Consider the following 23,746-nt stretch of genomic DNA (forward strand, 5'->3'; position numbering starts at 1 on the left):
ATCAATCTCGCCCATCGCCAGCTCGCGGCCTCCCATTGGCTTGCTGTCGCTGGGAGGCGGGGAGAAGAGGCTGGGCGTCGGCCTGTCGCCTGGCCAATAGCGGGGCCCAGCGCGCGCGCCCTCGGTTGCCCCGGGAAACCTAACAGCTTGCGTTGGGGCTGCGCGGCTCCGGCTGAGCCAGGCGGAGATGGACAGCCGCTCCGAGCACGCTAACGACCCCGGCGGGGAAAGTGGAGACGGGGAAAGCCTGGTCGCGCGGCTGTCCGAGATCAAGGCCAGCTCTGGCCCTCCGACCCCGCCCGAACCCGGGCAGCCGGAGTCGGAGCTGGAGGAGGATGAGGAAGAGGAGGAGGAGGGGGCTTCGCAAGGAGGCACCGCGGCGGACCAGCAGGCCGAGGCCCCGAAAGGGCTAACGGCCGCCGAGGCTGAGGACGAGGAGGGGACTGGAGAGCAGGGGAGGCCGGCCGAGCCCCAGCCCGAGCCCCAGCCCCAGCCCGAGCCCCAGCCCGAGCCCCAGCCCGAGCCCGAAGAGCCGGCCGAGGCCGGGGCTGAGGAGCCCGTCCAGCCGGAGCCCGGAGCCGGGCCACTGGAACTAGAGGCGGAGGCGGGGGCAGAGGAGGAGCTGGAGCAGGCGGCGAAGGGGAAGCAAGCCCGGTCCCAGACCTCCCTGCCGCTGCCCAGGATCGGCTTGGAAGAGGCTGCTGCAGCCCCGGAGGCTGAGACAGAGCAGGAGGAGGAGGAGGAGACAAAGAGAGATGGTGCAGAGAGCGAGGGGAGGGGTGGGGAAGGACGCCCGGCCAAGAGCCAGGAAGAGGGGAAGCGCCTCGGTGGAAGGGACGAGCTTGAGGACCTGGAGTGGTCCGAGGAGGTCCAGAGGCTTCAGGAGCAGCAGCTGCGCAGCGACCTCCTGGACCAGTACCGTTCCCTGCTAGTGGAGCGGAAGCGCTCCCAGCGCTACAACCTGTACCTGCAGCACAAGATCTCCGAGGCGCTGCGCAAGAAGAAGGGCCTGGAGGCCGCTGAGGTGCCTGACCAGGGCGCAGAGGCCGAGGCCCCCGAGAAAGAACAAGCGTACCTGCGCCATCTGGGCATGCTGGAGGAGCTGAAGAAGCAGCAGGCAGACGACCTGCAGTGGTACCACCAGGAGCTGGACCAGCTGAAGCGGCAGTGCCAGGAGAAGCTCACCAGGGTGGAGAAGGAGTGGCGACGCTTCCAGGCACTCAAAAAGCAGGTGGTGATGCAGGCCATGGGCAGCTGTCGGATGAGGGGCGGGCGCCAGGCTGCTCTGCGAGAGGTGGAGCAGATCCAGGCGTTGGAGGATAAAAAGGAGAAGGAGATGAGCGCCGTGCGGCTGGAAAACGTGCAGCTGAAGCAGAGCCTGGTGCATTTTGAAACCAGGATGAGGACCCAGGAGGACCTGACCGAGGGTCTGCTCCTCATTGACTTTGAACAACTGAAGATTGAGAACCAGACCTTCAATGAGAAAATTGAGGAACGAAATGAGGAACTTTTAAAACTTCGCAACAAGGTGACCAACAGTGTGCAAGTAATAACCCACGTGAAGGAAAAGCTTCACTTCACGGACATGGAGAACGCATGCAAAAAGACACAGCTGGCAGAAATCGAGGCTCAGGTCGCCCTAAGAAGAGACATCCTGACCAAGACGAAGCAAGCCCACAAGGGGCTGCGGGCGGACAACATCAGGCTGAACCAGAGGTGCGGGCTTCTAGGCAAGGAGTCACTCCTTCGGGACTTGGAAGAAACAGTGGACAATACCGAACTGCTCCGCGGGCGCCTGGAATCCCTGAAGCGCCACCACGCTGGGCTCACTTTGTCCTGCAGAGGCGTGAGGCAGAAGATCAGGGAGGCCAGAGCCTTTCTCCTCTCTTGACCATATCGACGAGAAGAGTGCAAGTCCTCAGGATATGCTGTCCGACCTTGTTTTTTTTTTAACCTTTGATGCCATTCTTTAAAAGGCCTGTGATATTTGGGATGGAACTGTATTTTGTATTTATCTCAAAACGTTTCAGCTTCCAAATTAGTGCTGAGCCCAAAATTCAGTTAGGAGTTTTATTTGGGATTGAGCAAAACAGGTCCAGAAAAGCAAAGCGTGATTTAATGTAACTAACTTCTCATGAAAATCTGTTGAAAGTCTTAAGTCTGAGCAATTCCATGATTTCAACGACTTAATACTAAGGAGTACTGTTCCTCTTTCATATGTAGGAGGGTTTAAAAGTTCAGTGAATGGGCAAAGTACAAAAAAATCCTGTGCTAATTATTAAATTCTGTGGATTTATTAAACTGTGTAGTCCCACGTCACTGTTTCAGTTAGAAGCTCACTAATTCCCTTAATTTTTTTTTTTTTTTTTGAGATAGAGTCTTGCTTTGTAGCCCAGGCTGGAGTGCAATGGCGCAATCTCAGCTCACTGCAACCTCCTCCTCCGGGGTCCCAGTTCAAGCAATTCTACCTCAGCCTCCCAAGTAGTTGGGACTACAGGCACAAGCCACCATGCCCAGCTAATTTTTGTATTTTTTTTTTTTTTAGTAGTGACAGGGTTTCACCATGTTGGCCAGTCTGGTCTTGAACTCCTGACCTCATGATCTGCCCACCTGGGCCTCCCAAAGTGCTGGGGTTACAAGCATGAGCCACTGCACCCAGCCAGATTAATCTTAAATTTAAGTGGTTTTATATGTGACTAGCATGAGCTTTGGGAGCAATACAAATATCCAGAAAACAGGAGAGGTGACAAACAGGAGAGGAGCTGATACTTCTTCATCATTCCTTTTTCAGTGAAAGGGAGTTCAGTCTGCTCACTGTTGATGTCTGTTTCTGCTTCAATGGCAGTCCTCAATTCTTTATTTTTTTCCTGAGACAAGGTCTCACTCTGTCTCCCAGGCTGGAGTCTAGTGGCAGGATCTCAGCTCAACCGACCTATGCCTCCCAGGTTCAAGCGATTCTCCACCTCAACCTCCCAAGCAGCTGGGATTATAGACACACACCAACACGCCCAGCTAATTTTTGTATTTTTAATAGAGATGAGGTTTCACCCTGTTGGTCAGGCTGGTCTCGTTCTCCTGGCCTCAAGCGATCCACCTCCCTTGGCTTCTCCAAATGCTGGGATTACAGGCATGAGCCACCATGCCCGGCCTGACAGTCTTCAGTTTCTAATGAAACATGTTTTTGGATCCTCTGAAGAAATGCGTTGATCTGTACCAAAAAGTAAAATCTTGTTTTCCAATGAAAACAAAATGACAATTGTATTGCATGCTTTGCAAGGTGCAAAATATATGGCACGGTGGCTGCTGGCATCCCAGAAGAGAGCCTTCTGCATCAGCTGGACGCTTTCAGATCTCGACAGGGCATTGCTCTGCACGAGTTCACTGAGCAGCAAATAGTAAAATGCCTCTTACCCCTTGTGTTCATGTTAGAAATACCTGATAGGTCTATTTCCTTAATGTAGTATCAGTGATTATCTTGGAGCTAGGGGCTTCTTTTCATTTCTTCTTAATCCTAGATTGAATTTTGAGATGTGTGGACTTGGGGTTAAATGTATTCTCCCACTCCTAAACTTAAGTGAATCATAAAAAATGTGACACCGTTTTTGGGGCTGGATACCTCTGAAGAATGGTGGGAACCCAGCTCTGGGCAGGGGACTCAGTCGTGAGCTTTATCTTTGGATGCCATGATTTTTTTTTTTTTTTTTTTTTTTTAAGATGGAGTCTCACTCTGTCGCCCATGCTGGAGTGCAGTGGTATGATCTCAGCTCACTGCAACCTCCGCCTCCCAGGTTCAAGCGTTTCTCCTACCTCAGCCTCCTGAGTAGCTAGGACTACAGGCGCGCACCACCACACCCACCTGGTTTTTTGTATTTTTTAATACAGACAGGGTTTCACCATATTGACCAGGCTGGACTCGAACTCCTGACCTCGTGATCCTCCTGCTGATCACAAGTTCAGAGGTGAGCCATCGCACCTGGCCATGATTTTGTTTTCTAAAGTATGCTCCCTTGGAAGCCAATGAAGTTTGATTAAAATTCCTTTTCTAACTTGCATGGCTTGAATATACTTTATTTAATCAAACCACTCAAAAGTAGTAGTGAGTTAAATAAAAAAGCTTGGGCCGGCTGGGGTGGCTCACACCTGTAATCCCAACACTTAAGAAGGTCGAGGCAGGTAGACTACTTGAGCCCAGGAGTTTGAAACCAGCCTGAGAAACACCTCAAAACCCCATCTCTATAAAAATACAAAAAGATTAGCCAGGTGTGGTGGTGCACACCTGCGGTCCCTCCCAGGTGGGAGGATCAATTGAGGCTGGGGGGCGGGTGTGGAGGCTGCTGTGAGCAGTGATCGTGCCACTGCACTCCAGACTGGGCAACACAGTGAAACCCTGTCTCTAAAAGCTTTGACTTCTGGCTTCCATTCTCACTCACTCACTGCCATTTTAGTCTTCCCTCTACACTTTATATCAAAGCAAATCACTGGCAAATAGAAGTTCCAGTGTGCCTCAAACTAGAAGCAGGACAGGCCCACTGGGTTCTTCTGTATCTGGGGAGGCCTCAAGTGGACCTGGCAATGATGCCCCGACACCTGACCAAGCATGTGACTTTCGTGATAATGGTGTCCTTTATCCCTTTGATTCACTACAGGGAGAATAGGTATTTTCAGCTGGTTTTGACCCACCAGCGATTATCTAGATCCATCAAACCCTCCCTCCCCAGTCTCGAGCCCGGTAACAAGCAGATCTCTCAGAGCACAAAGATACAAAGGAGTTTGCCGAGTCTGGCATTGCTTTAAGCTGCAAAGCAAACCTGTCCTAAGTGACTATATGGTGAGCTACCAGTGTTCTCTCAAATTCTAGTACCTTATGCTGGAGATGTTACAATTAATTAGTAGATAATCTGTTAATTATCTCCTACCACAGTTATTTCCCGTTATAGGAGAGTGCTTAATCATGAATTAGCAACACACTCATCAACTGATAGATAGCTTCTGAAGAATTCTACAGACCCTGACGCATTGTCTGTCCCCAGAGCCTCACTGAAGAGCTGTCAGTGCCTCCACAGAAGCCTGTGTGCAGCGCAGCTCAGCCTTTCATCTCCTGCTTAGCGATGGTGTACTTAGGTACCTTCGAGACAAAGTCCCAGGAAGGCGAAGACTGTTGGTGCGTCACCCTCCCTAGTGGCCAGCACAGGGCCTGGCATATGAATGGTACTCTGTAAATGTGTTGGATTAATACATTGATAAAATGCCCATCTCATTCATTTTCCAAAAATAAGTATTACTTGAATGCCCATCCTGTGTCAGGCATTGGTAAGTCCTGTGTTGGATTCAAAAATAATCCTAGGCAGAAAGAGGATGTCTCAAGACCTAGAACCAATTAGGGAAAACAGCAGAATGGCAGACTCGTAGTCAAAGCAGGAAGGCACTGCAGGTAAAGAGTTGTTTATTCCAGCAGGGAATGCAGCTGCTCCAAATGCAGGAGCTGGGCTAGAAACCTCTAAGATGCAATGATTTTTTTGAAGACTGTCATCTCCTTGTCAAAAAGTACAGGACCCAGAAAATGTTGGCACTGAATACATTTTGAGTGAGATGTTATATAAAATTAGACCTTTTTTGAAAAAATAGGTATGAATCAGAGTTGAGACAGTGAGGTCTGTCCCCTCCAGTGATAGATTACAGGAAGCTTTCTGGTTTTAGCAGCAGCAGCACGAGTAAACCAGACACCTGACTCAAGAGAGCCCAAGGCATCTGAAAAGGAAACACTTTTTCATCGGTAAATGAAAATCATTTTTGCTGACTTAACACATTTGAGATTATTATTTTTTTTTAGATGGAGTTTCACTCTTATTACCCAGGCTGGAGTGCAATGGTGAGATCTCGGCTCACTGCAACCTCCGCCTCCTGGGTTCAAGCGATTTTCCTGCCTCAGCCTCCCAAGTAGCTGGGATTACAGGCACCCACCACCATGCCTAATTTTTGTATTTTTAGTAGACTGTGACAGGGTTTTGCCACGTTGGCCAGGTTGGTCTCGAACTCCTGACCTCAGGTGATTCGCCCACCTCAGCCTCCCAAAGTGCTGGGATTACAGGCGTGAAACACCGTGCCTGGCTAAATATGTATGTATCTTAATAAAATTACACCCTCCCTAATTTTTAAATTGATGATGTCTTCTAACATTTCACCCACAGAATGCCAAGGGTGAATACGAGGGTCTATCTAGGAGCAGACATGGCATGTTCCTAAGACCTTGGAATCAGGCTGAGCCGGATTCAGCTTTCTTCCAACTGTGACCTGGGACCAAATACTTCAGCTTTCTGCCTCAATGCACTCACTTGTAAAATGGGAAAATTTTATTTATAGGAAAAAAGATCAGAATTTAAAAACAGTATGTTTTCTATAGGTGGTAAAATTAAAAACAACTGAAGACAGCTGTTTTTTAAAACAACATGAAGACATGCTTTTCTGAATTTCCAAATTTTATATAATAAACATACTTAATTTAGGAGGAAAATCCCAAATTTAAAAAGAATTCTTAAGTTCAGGAGTATGAGATACTAACGGTTTACACGTGAAGGGCATGAATCTACCAACCCATTGCAACGTTTCTGTGGGTGTTTTTTGTAAATATAATAAGTAGTTCAGCTTATTTTTATTTCATCGTCACAAGCCAGTGGACAAGGGCTGGGTACCCTTTTTTTTTTTTTTTTGAGACGGAGTCTTGCTCTGTCACCAGGCTGGAGTGCAGTGGCGCAATCTCGGCTCACTGCAACCTCCACCTGCTGGGTTCAAGCGATTCTTCCACCTCAGCCTCCCGAGTAGCTGGGACCACAGGTGCGTGCCACCATGCCCAGCTAATTTTTATATTTTTAGTAGAGATGGGTTTTCACCATGTTGGCCAGGATGGTCTCGAGCTCTTGACCTCATGATCCGCCCACCTCGGCCTCCCAAAGTGCTGGGATTACAGGCGTGAGCCACCGCGCCCGGCCGGGCTGGGTACCTTTTTTAACCTTTGGTAACAGAAAAGAAAAATGAGGTTTAGGGAATTCAAGAAAATTCCCCAAGGTCACAGAGTCCCTAAATGGCAATGGTTGGCTACAAGACTTAGCCCCTAGGGACCTGTTCTTAACCTCTGGCCAGACTGCACCTTACACTTGGGTTTAGTTTTGGCTGGAGCAGTTTCTACCAGCAGCTCCAGAGCAGGGCAAGAAGCTGGAGGAACAATGTTTGAGGATAAACTGTGAGGTTCTGGAGTCCAGAGTGATGCTTCCGAGTCCAGGAGTAACTCATTCTGTTGTAATGCCTGGGGAGAAGGTAATTCCCCTGATTTCACACAGAACGCCAGGCAGCTCAGGCATCCTGGAAAATGGAGCTTTGGCAGTGAGTCTGGGGAGACAGTGCCTTGGTGTGGACCTGCCCAGTGCAGCCAGAGCAGGCTGGCTGCAGGCAATGTTCACAGGAGCCCGTGTGGGCAGGGCAGTGCTCTGGGCCTGCAAGACCTATCTGGCCACTCTCGTTCATGGCCAGGTTCCTGTGTAGGCAGGCAAGGGCCTGAGTCTCATTAGCAAATATTTGAGCACATTTGTACCACGCAAAGCAGATCCACTGGTTTCCCTGGGAACCCTACAAGCCCCTCCACGTCCTGTCACCGGCCCATCTCAAGATTGACCCTTGGCCCTGAGGCTTCCCTCTGCTGGCCAGGTCCTTCCCTTGGCTCCCTGGTGACCCACAGCTGGTCTCGAGGGCCACACTGCCTCTCCACACCACACGGAGGCACGTTCCATTCTCTTTGAGCCTTCCTGCCTGCAGCCTCCACATCTCAGGGCTGGTTCTTGAACTATCAGCCGCTCTCCCCCACGCTGCAGCACTCAGGAAAGCACTCCGGCCCCTTCTTGTTTGCACACACAAGGCACCTCTGCCATCACAGCCCGTGCCTGGCCCATGAGCCCTGCTGGCACCATCTCTTCCTGTGCAGGTGGTGCCTGCACACAGGAGGCGCTCAAATAAATGAGTCCAGCAACCCCCTTCTCGCCCCAGATGCTGCACTTGGAGTTGAGGTCAGCCCTACGATACCAAGGCCCTCTCCCCTAGAGGGTGTTTCTGACAAGGGATCAGGAGTCTGAAATCCAGCTCTGACTGCTGTCGAGATCTATGCACATCACTTTCCTGCATCTCATCTCCGAAACGGGGCAATGGCCCTCTCTTCCGCACAGCAGCTGCGGAGATAGTTGATGACTCACAGGCAGCACTTGGCCCAGTGCCTGGCATGGCTGTGACTGCTGCCACCATCACACCTGTGGCCATCCTCTCACCACAGCCTGCAGAGAGCGCAGAGGACATAATATAATAGTGGCCCAGAGAGGACAGCAGGCAGAGGGAGAGGCCTGCAGAGTGGGCAGCCGTGTCTGCTCAGGGGAGAGTGCTGTTGCACACCGAAGGATTCTCCTGGGAACAAGGGGCCAGGAGAGACAGCTGCCCAGGCTCTGCCCCACCAGCCAGGAGCCTCCTGCCTCGGGAAGCGGAGCAATACCCACCCACACCACGGCCTGGCACTGCCCAGTTCTCAGTGGCCTCGCAGAGCCTTCCACTGTATGCCATGCCCACCTGAGACCTCATCACTGACCCCCGCCTCGCACCACCCTGCTGCCTGCTGGGGAGACGGACCTCAGTGCCCTGACAAGGTTCTGAGGTTCATGGGCTTCTGAGAAGGTTCTGAAGGGAACATGGTGAGCCCTGGTCCTGTGGCTGGCACAGAGTACGTACCAGCTGCATGCCAGGAAAAGTGTGGCAGGCCCAGGAGAGGGGGGTGGGGGCTGGCTCAAGATGGGGTACAAGGTGCAGCTCCCCTAACCTGCAAGGGGCACACTCAGCTCTCCAATCCCTTCACTCCACTGCCTCTGTACCATCTGTTGTTAACCAGCCTGATAAGTGGAGCTGAAGACACTCAAACAGCGTGACGTGCAAGGTGAGAACCTCCACTTTAAACAAACGACGGTGAACCTAAGTAACAATTTTACATTGGCTTTTGTTTAATAAAACCACATATTTACAATTCAAAAAAGTCCTACTTCAATACACTTTACTAAATAAAATTAAAGGTTAACTGTACAAGCAATTAAAACATGATATGTAGCGTTACCAGGGGTTTTCAGCAAACTATTTAAAATAGTCAAAAACCGAGCAGTGAAAAGTACCTTCTGAAGTGAACACCGTTTCTAAATGGGATCCCAGTGCCTGGCGGGAGAGGCAGCCTCGCTCTACCTCACAGGCCGGACGCAGGTCCTGGCCCTGAGGCCTTTGACTTGGGGGGTCAGCGGCATGGGAGGTGGAGCCTGCAGACCTCGGAGGGGCAGCGTGTCCGTGTCTCGTTCCAGTTTACCTCAACAACCACACACAGAGGCAGCCTCCACTCTCCAGCAGCCCCTGTGGCAAAGTGCTAAGTGACCCTGGACGGTGGACTCAGAACTTTCCGGATCCTCTGAGGAGGACCCATGAAACTGGCGAGACCTCACGTGATCCCTGAACAGGTCCTAAAAGCCTCTTCTGAAACATGATTGGGGACATGGAATCTCGTTCAGAAACTGAATGCCCCTTAGTGCTATCCGGAAAGACTGACGTGAAAGTGCTTCACCAGAACATTAAAGGCTGGGCTCTGCAGACACAGGGCCATCCCCAGCTGCAATCTGAACACACTGCACAAGGCCCTTTGCCGCGTCACCTTCCATACGACTTAAGGAACATCTTTATGTACAGTAAGAAAATATATACATCTTTAGGGAACCGAACGCCCATATCATGGAACAAAAATAAGTACATCTGTGAGGACGACGGTGCGCAGCCTCAGGCGGCCCCTCCCACAGGCCCAGCTCAGTCCAGGTTACATTCAACATTTTGATGTCAGGAAATGGCTATGTCTGAAGGCCACTGGGACGCCCCCGGTGAAGACAGGACGCCTCCTCCGAGAGGAGGTAAGTCAGCGTTTAAAGGCTGAGGCAGAAAGTGGTCTCCACAGCGCTCTGCAGCCTCCCTGGAGAGTCAGCTGAGAATGTGAGGGCAGAGTCTGGGGAACGTGACACGACAGTGCTGGGAAGGAGGGGACGGGGCCACCACTGGCTCAGCAACTTGCTACTGCACCTAGAGGAGCATCAGAGGGTACGGCAGACATGAGAAGTCCAGAAAACACACGCCAGCTCGGCTTTACTCCCCCAGCCCCCGGACCAAGGCTCCTCTTACGAGCTCTGCAGACAGAGCCAGAGACCCCCCAGCATCAGAAACGAGATCAGCCTGGGGCACCCCCTGGGGTGGGATGTGTGGCTGAGAAGGTCTATGGAGTGCAGACCACCCCAAGGCACACACACAGGTGTGATTAACCAAGCCCAGGACCAGGTCTGCAGAACGCTCCCAAGGAACAACCCGCCGGCGGGCCACCATGTGGGCCCTGCTTCCACAGGCACTGGTCCCTCCTTTAGACCGCAGCCGCAGACCGGTTCATTTCTGCGATTTCTGATAACCAAAGTCCTCACACAAAGTTCCAAAATTAATCAAGGAAAAGCTACAACAAAAATTTGCCAACGACCTTGGCAAAGTCAGTAAGATGGGGAAGCTGATGGTACAGGGTGAGCATCTGACAAGATTGTCTGGGCTGCTGGGTGTGTGTTGCTCGCTCCTCCGTCTGCACAACGGGTCATGAAGCACACATTCTACAGTCAAATGCGTGAGAGACTCACTGGCACTTAGGATGGGTCCAGCTGTGCAGGGCTCAAAGGCAGAGGGGAGCCACTGCTGAAACAGGGGGCCACCTCCCCCACATGTGCTGTTCTGGGCTGCTACCCCAGCCTCCACAAAACAGGCTGGTGGGAGAGGGCCCCATCCATATATCTCCTTCCCTACCCTGTTAGCTACAGGGGGCTGATTGACTCTGCTTTCTCTCCGCTCTTAAGCCTGTCTCTTGCCACAGGCCTTCCTCGCAAATAGCTCCTCCTCTCGAACTTTCCACCTCTGTGGGACAGAGGCCAGAGAGCAATCTCCCGGAGCAGTCCCACTGGAGCGCAAGTGTCCATCTGCAGCCTGCAAGCTGTGGCTGTGCCAAGGCAACATGGCATGATGCCAACCTGCAGGCTGGGTGGATTCCCAGACATCCAGGGGCACACACCAGCGGCTATCCTCAGAAAGCCCCTGTTCCTTTAATGCTATCTTTGGTAGGTGAGTTTTAGAAACATGACCTCCAGCTCTGGAAAGATTATCTCAATAACTCAATCAGTGATCCCTTTCTTATCTAAAACACGTAAATACAAGCCAAAGCATCTCAAGTCTCCCAAATAACATCTCTCATGCATCCTGGCTAAGACTGTAACGTACTTCCCAGTAGTTGACATAGGAGTATTACAATTTAATTAACTTTTGCTGAAATAAAGGAGTGGGGGTGAGCCACTGCCCCACTGCTAAACCGCGCAGCAGATGCAGTGGCTGGCTGTGGCCCACCGCAGGTCATCCTTCCACTGAGCTGCTTAAGGCTAAGCCTTGGCTTAATTCTTTAAAAGTTTGTGTGTTTGTTTAAGGCCAACTCCAATGGTAGGAATCCAGCTTGAAGAGCGCCCGTTCTTCTCGGCTGCCCGGGTGCCGGTCTGGAACAACAGAGGGGCCGCGGCGTGGGGCTCTGCTTCACGCGGAGCGCGGCTTCCCTCTGCAGCCTCAGTGTCGGAGGGCCGGGCTTCCTTTCTCCATCTCCCGGCTGTCTTTCTGCAATGCAGTCAGTACCTAGGAGTCACAGGAAGACAGCTGAGGTTAACCGACCACACACACAGATCCTGAGAGAAGCGGTGCAAAGACAGCAGCCGCCTCCTAACGGGGTTCCCCAGCTCCCCACTTCCACTGCCTCCAGCCCTCTGGGGTCTTCCACTCCTGCATCCGGCATGATCTGTCCAACACAGACACCCGACTGTGCCCTCTTTGGCCTAGTGAGCTAGCTACACTCCTTCTAGCCAGCCACAGAATCCACGTCAAATCAGAGCTGTGGGCCTCACTGGGGTCCGGCAGCGGCTACCCAGGAAGCCCAGGCCTGAATGCTAGGATGCTAATAAGCCCTGTGCCCATCCTGCTGCACTCCTGCTGCCCTGTTCCTCTTTCACTGGGCAGCCCGCCTCCTGCGGAGCCCTTGAGGCGTTGGCTCGTCTTGCCTGCCTTCCTGAGCTCGCCCAGAGCCTGCTCTCTCCTCTGTTCTCACAGCTCTTGGTCAACACCCTTCTTCTAAAAGATAGTCCATGCCCTTGTGGTGCTTAGCAGTCGCAGTGACACTAACAGCCTCCCTGCCAGGCAGAGCTCTGCCAGCGCTTTGCGCATGGTGCCCGTTTAGCCCACGCGACAGACTCGGGAAGGCTAAGGCCCCAATGGAAGGGGCCTGAACAATGGACGTGTACAGAAGTGATGTGCTCAAAGTCCAAGGGCAAAAGCGATTCAAATCCAGACTCGTTTGATTTCAAAACCAAGGGAATCTTGGTAACACAGTGCTACCTGCCTGGGGCAAGGAACGATGCCATTTTGAGTCACCAATTAAAAGCAAAAATATTTCATGTAGGTTTCAATGAATGCAGGCCCCCTGCATCTCTAAGTAAACGGGGTTGCTGGCTCAACATAAACATTGAGTCATTTTGAAGAAGCTCGTGACTGGGCGTGGTGGCTCATGCCTGCAATCCCAGCACTTTGGGAGGCCAAGGCAGGAAAATCACTTAAGCCCAAGAGTTTGAGACCAACCTGAGCAACAAAAAAACAAATCTCTACAAAAAAAACCCAATCAAATCTCAGCCAGGTGTCATGGCACATGCCTGCACTCCCAGCTACTGAGGCGGAAGAATCACTTGAGCCCCGGAGGCTGAGGCTGCAGTAAGCTGTGACAGCATCACTGCACTCCAGTCTGGGTGAGGGGAGTGAAATTCTGTCTCAAAAAAAAGAAAGAAAGAAAGAAAAGAAAAAGAAAGCTCACTAGTGTTTTAACCTTAAGCAAAGGATTTAAGAGAAATGTGCATGGACAAGTCCCATGAGACCTGGCTCCGTATAAAAGTCACTGATGCCCAAGCCCCTACCCCACATCATCAGACTCACTCCTATTACCTCCCATTCGTAACAATGACCTACAGTCAAATCCTCTGACTCAGCTTCAACCAATAGTTTTTACCTAGTTCCTAAAATGCAAGAAGCAAAATGGCTGATCTGGGTTGAATCCTTTCCTGTATATGTAGGTGTGGAGTGTGTGCCTGTGCAGGGAGTGACCTGCGCCTGGACACGGGCGTGTATGTGCACGTGGGGTGGTGTGTGTGGGGGTGCGATGTGTGCATGTGGAGTGATGTGTGTGATGTGTACGTGTGGGTGTGTGATGTGTATGGGGTGATCTGTGCATGTGGGTGTGTGATACATCACACATACTGTGGGGTGGTTGTGTGTCTGGGTGTATGATGTGTGTGGGGTGTGAGTCTGCGATGTGTGTGTGGGGTGATTGTGTTTGTACAGGTGTGTGTGTGGGGGTGATGTGTGCATGTACCATAAAACTCTCCCCCAGTGGGAAACATTACAGGACAAATGACCTGTTTCTTTGGTGGTGTTTTTGTTTTTGTTTGAGACAGAGTCTCTCACTCTGTCACCCAGGCCGGAGTGCAGTGGTACAATCTTGGCTCACTGCAACCTCTGCTGTCCGGGTTCAAGCGATTCTCTTGCCTCAGCCTCCCAGGTAGCTGAGATTACAGGCACTTGCCACCATGCCCAGCTAATTTTTATATTTTTAGTAGAGACGGGGTTTCACCATCTTGGCCAGGCTGGTCTTGAATTCCTGACCTCGTGATCCACCCGCCTTGGCCTCCCAAAGTGCTGCGTTTACAGGCATCAGGCACTGGGCTCGACCAACCTTTTTTTGTTTCTTTTTCCTAAGACAGGGTCTTGCTCTGTTGCCCAGGCTGGAGTGCAGTGGCACTACCACCTGGGCCTCCCACACTCAAATGGTCCTCCCATCTCAGCCTCCCCAGTAGCTGGGACTACAGATATACACCACCATGCCTGGCTAATTTTTGTATTTTTTGTAGATATGGGGTCTTACTATGTTGCCCAGGCTGGTCTCAAACTCCTAGGTTCTAGTGATCTCCCAACCTCAGCCTCCCAAAGTGCTGGGATTACAGGTATGAGCCACCACACCTGGCCTAAATGACCCGTTTTCTTTGACAAAGGCAAGCAAGAGAGGGCTAAACAGTGAGAAGTGGAGTGGCATAGCTATTACAGAGGCTTTAGGCCTCTTTGAACTAATCACAAGGCATGGACTTTATTTTAGATCTTGATTCCAACAAACTATAAAGCCACTTATGACATTTGAGTTTGAAAACTGGGTATCTGATGGCAGGAAAGGATTAGTAGCCGAGTGGTAATGGTATTACAGTTATGTTAAAAGAGCGCCAACAGGTGACCTGGTGCCTGGGACTCACTGAAATACGGTGGGAAGGGGCGAGGTGGGAGGCAGCTCAAACAACGGCTGTGCTTCCATCACTGACGCTGGAGGACAGGCTGTGAGGACTCGTTATTTTATGTTGTTCTATTCCTGTAACTATTTCAAGTCTTCCATTAACTTAAAAAAAAAAAAGCTAAATCAAGAACAGGCATTTCGGGAGGCTGAGGTGGAAGGGTCACTTGGGTCTGTGAGGTGGAGGCTGCAGTGAGTGGAGATTGTGCCACTGTACTCCAGTCTGATGACAGAGTGAGACTCTGTCTCAAAACGAACGCCAAGCATTGTGTAGCACACACGGAAAAGTGTAAGTCTTCACAGACATCAATCAACAAGGACTTCAAATCAATGTTGAGCATATGCAGGACCAAGAACCCATATTGGTGTTTCTTTTCCTTTTTAGTATGACAAAGACTTGGAACAGAAAATGCAGGTCAATCCCACTGGGGACAAGACCTAAGAGGGATGCCTGGAGGAGCCGAGGAATACACACTGTCCACTCCACTGCTTGAGGCACGTAATCCAGAGAGGGCACAGCAGCACGTTGGATGGAAAGAGGCAGGAGGGACCTGTGCCCTCCTTTCTAGGCTCCCTTTGTTGTAAAAGAGAGATAATCCCACCTCTTTCTCAAGGACATGCACAAAAGCCTGCCACAGGACGTGGCCACAGGGCTCAGTAAGTGGGTCCACTTTGTTTTCTGTCCCTGGCATTTTTTTTTAAAGGAGGGGGTGTGTGGCTTACAAAATACCTTCTGGTATGTAAAGAGCACTACACGGGTTCAAGTGCTGACCCTCCCAACACCACTACAGCAGAGGAGGGAGGGCTTTCATTATCCACACCCTGTCCAGATGACAGAAACCCAAAAAGGAAGTGACCTGCCAAGACGCCCCGTGGCACAGCCACATCTCCACCCAGTCCCCCTAACTTCCAGCCCAGGGACTCCTGCAAAAGTGGCTATGTCCTCAGACAGCACTTTACGTAGGGTCCTTCCTGAGTCGCGTCACGTGCCAGCTGTGGTCTGGGAAGAGAACACGAAGCCCAGCTGACCTGAGCCCACTTCTTGTTTCGGCTCTGCATCTGGATGGTGGCGATGGAGGCAAACAGCTCCTCGGCAGGCAGGTCCTCGGGCAGCCGGGTCAGGAACTGGGCCATGTGGATGAAGTCCATCTTGGTCAGGATGTCCTCGAACAGCTTCAGAATGCCTAGGGCCGTGCGGAACAGGAACTCTTCCCCATCGCGACAGAACACGTCCCAGATACGACAGGCCAGGTCGAGAGGCAGAGATTTACTATATAAGGTAAAGATCCTAGGGGGGAAAAGTTGGCATTTTTCAGATTTTGAATCTTTCTTAACAAAGAAAGAACAACGAATTTCAGTCTGAATGAAAAACACTCCCCTAGTCACTATCATGCAACAGCTGCGGGCTGGGGCCAGGCCTGCATTCATACTGAAGGGCAATTTTAACATTGCCTAGGACAGCACTACCAGTTTCCGCACGGAATCACGCAGCACACAGCTTCCGAATACTGGTACCAATTACTCATGCCTGCAAGGAGTATGTGCCGAGCCCCTGCTGCCCGCTCATGCTGTAGAGGCAGGCATCCTGTCTTAGGGACCGCTGTACCCCACGCCACCCACAGAGCCAGTGCACGGCAGGCTCCCCTTGCCCTGGGAGTATGCACCAGGCTCCTTCCTCCTCTGGGCACCCACAGGCTCCTGGTCCCCAGCCTGGTGCTCATCACAGCACACCGTGTTTGCTTCTGTCTGCCTCATCCAACTGAACTAGATCTAGTGTTCTGTCTGGCAATTCTCTGCTGAATTTCAATGCCTAGTCTGTGGCAGGAGTTCCCAGAATGTTCCTGGCTCTCAAAACCTGCCCATCACTGACAGTGCTTGGTACAGATGGGGATCCCCAGCTGGGTAGGGGACATCTCCACCCCTCCTGGAGCAACTCTATTCCAGAGTTCAGTATTTCCTGTGCTGGGGCCACGCAGTCCCTGAACTCAGCCTGAGGGGCTGACTTGGTCAGGTCAGGCCACCACGCCTTCCATGGTGTGAACCTGACTTTCCCATAACAGATCCCACAGAAAAGCCCACACACCGGTCAGCCTGCTCACACGTCTCAGGGGCGTGGGTTTCTGTCCATGGTGGACTCTGCTCAGGGGGTGCTCCGCTAGATGCAACCTGTCCTCCAGGTCCTGAGGACCTGCAGTTATGGACGTGCGCTGCACAGCCTGCAGCTCCTGGGTGAGAGCAGGATGTTCTGGGCTGTCCCTCATCAGAACCTTATAACACTAAGAGACAACGAAGGCCTAAAAATCCAGACTTCATTCAACTCAGAGGAGGAAACAGCCAGGTACCAGGGAAAACCCACACCTAGAGAAACAACAGAAGCTGAGGGCCCACTGGGCGCCGTGTGCTATGTGAGGCCCTCTGGAAGGACACTCATGCATCAGGGAATGCCTGCGAGAGGGGCTGTCTTACCTCATTACACGTGAAGGAACCAAGCCTCAGGACAGCAGCTAACCGGACCCAGGTCTCGCCACCAGTAAGTCCAGAGCCAAACTCTGACCTGACTCTAAAGCCCGTGCTCTGATGTCTCAGCCTCAGCACACGCACAGGCGGCAACACTGTCATGGGCTTGGCAGGATTTATTCTAAAATCACAAGCCTTTAGCCCGAGTTTCTTGCTATTTCAAAACCAGAAAACCATTTCACCACCTGGTCTAGAAAGTACAGTTTAAGAAAGAGCAAAGAGATCTTTTGTTTCCTTAGTCTAGAGAATATTCTCAATTGTACCAGAGAGCATGCTTGTGAATACTGTGGGTGAGCACAGAAGATTCCACCTGGCCTGCATGACTATCTGTGTGCCCACTTACACGTGGAAACCAGACTCTGACCTCTGTCAAAAAGCAGAGTCCTGCTGGGCATGGTAGCTCGCACCTACAATCCCAGCACTTTGGGAGGCTGAGGCGGGTGGATCACTTGAGGTTGGGAGTTCGAGACCAGTCTGACCAACATGGTGAAACCCTGTCTCTACTAAAAATACAAAGTTAGTCGGGCATGGTGGCGCATGCCTGTAATCCCAGCTACTCAGGAGGCTGAAGCAGGAGAATCACTTGAACCTGGAGGCGGAGGTTGTGGTGAGCCAAGATCGCGCTCCAGCCTTGGTAACGGAAGCAAAATTCCATCTCACAAAAAAAAAAAAAAAAAAAAAGCAGAGGCCTGAGAAAAAACTCATGGGGAAAAAAATGATAGTTTTTATATGGTTTATACACATACATATTTTACATATACAGTCAGATGGTTTTTGTTTTGTTTTTTTCTTGAGACAGAGTTTCACTCTGTTACCCAGGCTAGAGTGCAGTGGCATGATCTCGGCTCACAGCAATTCTCTTGCCTCAGCCTCCCGAGTAGCTGGGACTACAGGTGCACGCCACCACGTCCAGCTAATTTTTGTATTTTTTTAGTAGAGACGGGGTTTCACCATGTTAGCCTGGATGGTCTCTATCTCTTGACCTCGTGATCTGCCTGCCTCGGCCTCTCAAAGAGTCAGATATTCTTTTTCCCCCCAAACTTGTACAAACTAAACTTTGTTCTTCTTTTGTTTAACATAATATTCTTGAGCTCAGATTTATCTGTGAGTCTCCAAAAGTTACTTTAGACAGATAATGAACTTCATAAAATTAAGTCACCACCAGAATGACCCAGAATGCCATTCACTACACCCAGGATGCCCCCTGCTCTGCATTTCCATGAGACAAATCCATTTCTGATCCCTCGAGCATCTACCTCCTGGTTGTGCTCACTGCTGACGCATGCTGCAACCATGCCTGGCTCCTCACTGCAGCCTCTGTCCCCTGCAGGCTCTTCCCACGTGCTGTGTGTCACTATTTCTTGGAAGGCCATTTCCTGACCCTCAAGATGGACCAAGTTTCCTGTTAAGCGTTCACGCTGCACTGCACACACCCCGCTTCATGAGGCCCTGGATTCTTCATCTTCCTTTCCACTGAGTCAGTGAAGAGACACTCCTGGACACTTCCCTCTGCCTTGCACACCCTCGTGCATCTTCTCAGCCTTGCAGACTCTGGCATGCCTCTCAGCAACCAGCTCTCAGGCCCTCTGCTCCAGTCAGGGCTGCCTGATGGCCTCTCCAGCCCCTGGGCTCCACTCCAAGAGCTCCGTGCCATTCTAAGCCACTTCTGTCCCCTGCTCTAGACTGCAAGTCCCTCAAGGGCGGAGAGCCCACCCCACAGTCTTGAGCTGAGGGTCCTCTTCTCCCATTCTCTCCTCCGGCAGGGACTGCACAGAGGCTCTGCCGCATCATTATTAAGGAGCTTCCAAATGTGGGCTGCATTTTAAACCACATTTAGATTCAAAAGTCAGCCATGAACAGGCCATTGAAGGGGGACACCAGGCTCTGTCCTGTCCCCACAGAAGTCCTGACATGGGATCAGAACCGCTTGGAATAAGGGGGCTACTGTCTACAAAGCCCCCCTGATTCGAGGTCCATCTTCCCCTGCTGCCCTCGGGCTCACGCCGGGAAAGACCCATTGTCCTTCCGAGAGCCGGCTCAGTGCTCCTCCCATGGTCGGAAGCGAGAGTTCAAGGGTTTTTCTCTCCCGAAAGATGTCGATGTCTATGTGTTCCCCCTGACCACTGCATATTATCGCATTATCAAAAATGGTAATTTTTTAAAAAGTAGAAAATAAAAGTATGTTTTTAAAAGAAAAAAAGTAATTTCAAGTACAAGTTCAACTAATGCAAAATAATAATTGTTTTCTTTTTGTTGAGGCAGGGTCTCATTCTGTCGCCCAGGCCAGAGTGAAATGGCACAATCATGGCTTGCTGCAACCTGGATCTCCTGGGCTCAGGTGACCCACCCACCTCAGCCTCCTGAGTAGCTGAGACTACAGGCACACACCACCACACCGGCCAATTTTTAAGTTATTTGTAGAAATAGGGTCTCACTATGTTGCCCAGACTAGTCTTGAACTCTTGGGCTAAAATGATCCTGCCACCTCAGCCTCCCTAAGTGCTGGGACTACACGCGTGAGCCACCATGCCCAGTTCAAAATGATGTATTTCTATGTTGCTAAACAAATGACGTGGCTCTCAGCTTAGAAAAGACCCCAGACAAAAGCTGCATTTCTGTTCCCCCATGACACGCGCGCAAGGAAAGGGGCGGTTTTTGCCGTTGTGTCTTCACAACTTCAGAAACTTCTCATCCAGCCAGGTCTGTTCCACTCGCTTGTCTGAGTTTGCCAGAGGCAAGGAAGCACCATGGGGTAAGGATGAGGGCAGTTCAGGGCCGTTGTGAGGAGGAAGACGGTGACCACGGAACAGAACTGGCCTCTGCCCTGTCTCCTAATGAGGGCCCTGGGCTGCACACAAGGTGCTCGCTTCGAACGTTTTTACAGGGACTGTCCAACTGAATCCTTGCTATGACCCCAAGAGGAGGTACAATCGTCTTTTCCATTTTACAGAGGAGGACAGCACAAATAAAGGGAGATCAGCCGAGCGTGGTGGTGCACACCTGTGGTCCCTGCTACTCAGGAGGCTGCGGCAGGAGAACTGCATGATCCCGGGAGGCGAGACTGCGGTGACCCAAGATCGTGCCACTGCACTCCAGCCTGGACAGGGTGAGAATACATCTCAAAAAAAAATAATAATAATATTGATACCTTTTGAGATAAAATAAATAATATAAAAATAAAAATAAATAAAGGGAGGTTGTGGAAAAGCAGATTTAGCTTAAAGTAAAACAGTGAAAGTCACCGGGTAGTCTCACCCATTAAGAAGCCGAGACCGCGACTTGGACCGTCAAGGCCCAATGTCACCAATTTCTAGCTGTGTCCCCATTTTCCCATCCTGACCAGCTGCTAAGGAGGAGCCCTCACCCCCATGGCTGGCTTGTGAATGGCACTCAGCCCCTCCCCCAGCCACAGGGCTCCCTGTATTCCCAGAAATGTCAACAGTTAGATTAGACGGTGCTAGGTAAGAACAGGGTTACTACTTAGCCTTACTAGATTTTCTGAATCTTAAATAAAGCAACATTAAACTCCTAACAAACAATCTTATTTGTTACAAGTTGGAGGTGGTTATTTAAGACTCAGTTCAAACTTAGTTAAGTCCATAAACCACCCCCACCTTGATTCTGAAAGCAATTAGACATATATCCAGTTGTGTCCTAGAGTCCTCCCCAGCCTGAGCCCAGGGGGGTTCACATACCCACCTCTGTGCCCTGGAGTCCTCCCAAACCTGAGCACAGTGGGGTTCACATATCCACCTCTGTGCCCCAGAGTCCTCCCTACCATGAGCCCAGCAGTGTTCCAGTCTTTCTGTCCCAGCACTTGGCAGGGGCCAGTAGAAGTGAAATAAATATCGTGAGCACCGCATGAGAATGCGGGCTCCCACTTCAGCCGGGTCAGGGTGTGCTAATGACGCACAGGCTGATGCCCCTCCCTGCAAGCAGGTCCCCAGTGTAGGCAGGGGACGCTCCTCCCTCCTCCACACACCTGTAAAGACCGAGGCTACACCAGACGTGCTCAGCGAGAGCTCCTGGCTCCTAAGGCACTCTTGGGGCAACCTGTACCCCAGGGGTGAAGAGCCAGAGATGACCCATGTGCAAGGGGCAGCGGAAATTCCTCTCGAACCTTTCCTTTAAGGTAGAAACTCGAGGCAATGACAGGATCTCCAAGGATCATTAAACATCATTGCAAGAAACGCTAACCACAACATGGAATGTATTGCCCGATTCTTTTAATTCAAGATGACTTATTATAAAACCCACTCAAACCTCTAGATAATTCTGCCACCGGATGGCATGGGAAATATTTTCAGAAGTTTAATGACCTAAATTCAGTCCTCTTACAAAAAGTAGATCCTTGACAGTAGAAACATTGAAAACTCCGCAGAAGACGGAGACAGCTGACGGGCCCTGCTCTGACCCGCGTGCCTCCTTGGGGGAGAGATGCCACAGCTAGAGAAGGCCCAGGAAGGTGGTGTCGGCAAGGAAAGCTCATCCTCAGCCTCGACTCCTCATGAGCTACTGGTTAGGCAGTAGACAGGGTGTACTGGAGGAGGGACAGGCACCCGACTTTAAGCCCAGGGAGGTGACCCTCAGGCACAGACGCATTCTTTGACCTAGGACACTGAGCCAGGCATGGGGCCAGGCACTAGGGACCCAGAGGTCACTCTCAAAGCTTCAACACACAGGCAGCAGCCAACAGAGGGCACCCTCAAAGTGTGGGTAGAGCTGGGGTGGCGGGAAGCAGGCTTGGTGGGCAGACAGTGTGGCAGGGAAGATTTTTCTGACCCCAAATGTAGTCATCTTAATGGGGTACCCACACAACCCACCCAGGACGCTGAGCTGGCCACACCCACAGGCCCCTCAGCCCCTGCTGCGAGCAGGAGGAAGGCTCTCTGGCTCAGGCAGTTAGTTGCTGAGCCCTGGAACTGAGCATGCTTTATATCCCCCAAGGCACAGTGCAGACCCACAATGCGGAGGCAGGTCCAGCTGTGATGGGTATGGACGTAGCTCTGGGAAAGGCGGCCTGATGTAACAGAAAAAGCCAAGGCCCAGAAGGCAGACTGACCTGGACCTCACACCAGGGGTGTGACACTGAGAAGTAGGCCTTGGTGACTTCTGTGCCCAGAAACAGGTACACCTGCTCCTGAACACTGAAGACCACAGTGACAAGGGCTTCTGAAACGGTGGCTTCTAGGACAGGGCCTATGTAAAGTCTGTTCTTCCCCCTTTGCTTCCTCTCCACTGCCTGCCCTGTTTCTGATCTGAGCTTTCAGCGTCAGCACCCGACAAGGAGCCTGAACCACCTGCTGACCACCAATAAATGCTGACTCAAGAGAATAAATCATGAATATGTGGCTTTCCTGTGCTTAGTTCAACTTGAATCTTATACTAAGGCCTTTCTATAGGCCTTTTGTTTTGGAGATAGAGGCTCGCTCTGTCACCCAGGCTGGAGTGTGGTGGTGTGATCTTTGCTCACTGCAACCTCTGCCTCCCAGGTTCAAATGATTCTCGTGCCTCAGCCTCTTGAGTAGCTGGGATTACAGCCTAGCCCTGTACTGGAACTGCAAATACAGACTATATCCTAGCTGGTGCTTATTCCAGAACACAGTCAGCACTTCCTCAAGCGTAGGGCCTGGGGAGGCCTCATCAAAGCACAGTGGACAGCATTCACAAGGCCGTAGGCACCAACCAGCTCACAGCACGGAGGCCGTGGCAGTGAAGAACCCTCGCTGCTTCCTCTTCACTGACTGCCTCACTGCTCGTTACAGACAGTCCAGTCCACGTTCTCCACTCAACACGCTGGTCCTGTCTCTGGAAGCTGAGCTAGGGGACCCATTCTATGGGTGCCACTACCTTACACAAACCCCCTTAGAAAGGACACTAAGGGAAGTGCACAGCTCTAGAGTTGGCTAGACTCGAGTCTGAACACCAGCTCTGCATTCGGCTGGCCACAGGACCTTGGCCAATGTATTCTGCCTCTCTGAGCCTCGGTTTTGTTTTTTGTTTTGGAGAGAGAGGCTCACTCTGTCACCCAGGCTGGAGTGCAGTGGTGTAATCTTAGCTCACTGAACCTCTGCCTCCCAGGTTCAAATGATTCTTGTGCCTTAGCCTCCTGAGTAGCTGGGATTACAGGTGTACGCCACCACACCTGGCTAATTTTTGTATTTTAGCAGAGATGAGGTTTCACCTTCTTGGCCAGGCTGGTCTCGAACTCCTGACCTCAAGTGATCTACCCTCCTGGGCCTCCCAAAGTGCTGGGATTACAGGCATGAGCAGGTGCACCCGGCCTGAGCCTCCGTTTTTCATCTATAAAACACAAGTGTTACACTGGGCTTGGAGGGGTTGTTCCAAGGGCTTATAGAGGGCATGTGTGAGAAGCACTAGAGTCAATAGATGTGGTGCCCTTTGTCTTTGCCCTTACATAGATTACAACCATCTTCAGGCTGGGACAGAAGCAGACAGCTCTATTCTCCAGGCCTGCATTTCTCACACTAGCTGGCATGACCCAGCCAATGGCCAGTGGACTGTGAGGGCAACGATAGTAGATTACCACCAGCATTTTTTTGAATAAACAGAACAGAATACAATACTTCAGAATGCTTCACGTGGTCAGGGTTAGGTACTAGGTCATGAAACTCTTGTTCCCAGCATATACACGTGTTAAGTTTCTGCACACACTGGTCACAACTTAAAACGCATTTCCTTTTCCAAGTAAAGGTGGGAAAATTTTGAAAGACA

General features: G+C 51.3%; 2 protein-coding genes across 7 annotated transcripts in view; one reads left to right on the forward strand and one right to left on the reverse strand.

Annotated features, from left to right (window-relative positions):
- The first annotated feature begins 187 nt into the window (after nucleotides 1–187).
- CFAP184 (cilia and flagella associated protein 184) lies at nucleotides 188–2,342 on the forward strand. The gene has a single exon (XM_064363876.1). The coding sequence runs from the start codon at nucleotides 188–190 to the stop codon at nucleotides 1,889–1,891; it is 1,704 nt and encodes a 567-aa protein (XP_064219946.1). The 3' UTR covers nucleotides 1,892–2,342.
- A 6,660-nt stretch (nucleotides 2,343–9,002) lies between these two features.
- The window catches only part of TBC1D14 (TBC1 domain family member 14), a 117,666-nt gene continuing 102,922 nt past the window's right edge, over nucleotides 9,003–23,746 (reverse strand). For 3 of the 6 annotated variants that reach the window (XM_021669347.2, XM_021669344.2, XM_012434972.3), the window contains 2 exons: nucleotides 15,524–15,782; nucleotides 9,003–11,754 (listed from right to left, as the gene is read on the reverse strand). In XM_021669347.2, the coding sequence (XP_021525022.2) occupies nucleotides 11,689–11,754; nucleotides 15,524–15,782 (325 nt within the window). In that variant the 3' untranslated portion in view covers nucleotides 9,003–11,688. The remainder of the gene's footprint in view (nucleotides 11,755–15,523; nucleotides 15,783–23,746) is intronic. The other 3 variants (XM_021669356.2, XM_021669351.2, XM_012434973.3) reach the window with 1 other exon arrangement.

Source organism: Aotus nancymaae, unplaced genomic scaffold (genome assembly GCF_030222135.1).
Source record: "Aotus nancymaae isolate 86718 unplaced genomic scaffold, 86718_ANA_hifiasm-v0.15.2.pri h1tg000006l, whole genome shotgun sequence".
NCBI classification, from domain to species: Eukaryota; Metazoa; Chordata; class Mammalia; order Primates; family Aotidae; genus Aotus; species Aotus nancymaae.

Coding starts and splice junctions, on each gene's coding strand:
- CFAP184 (XM_064363876.1), top strand. CDS start 188: ATGGACAGCCGCTCCGAGCACGCTAACGACCCCGGCGGGGAAAGTGGA.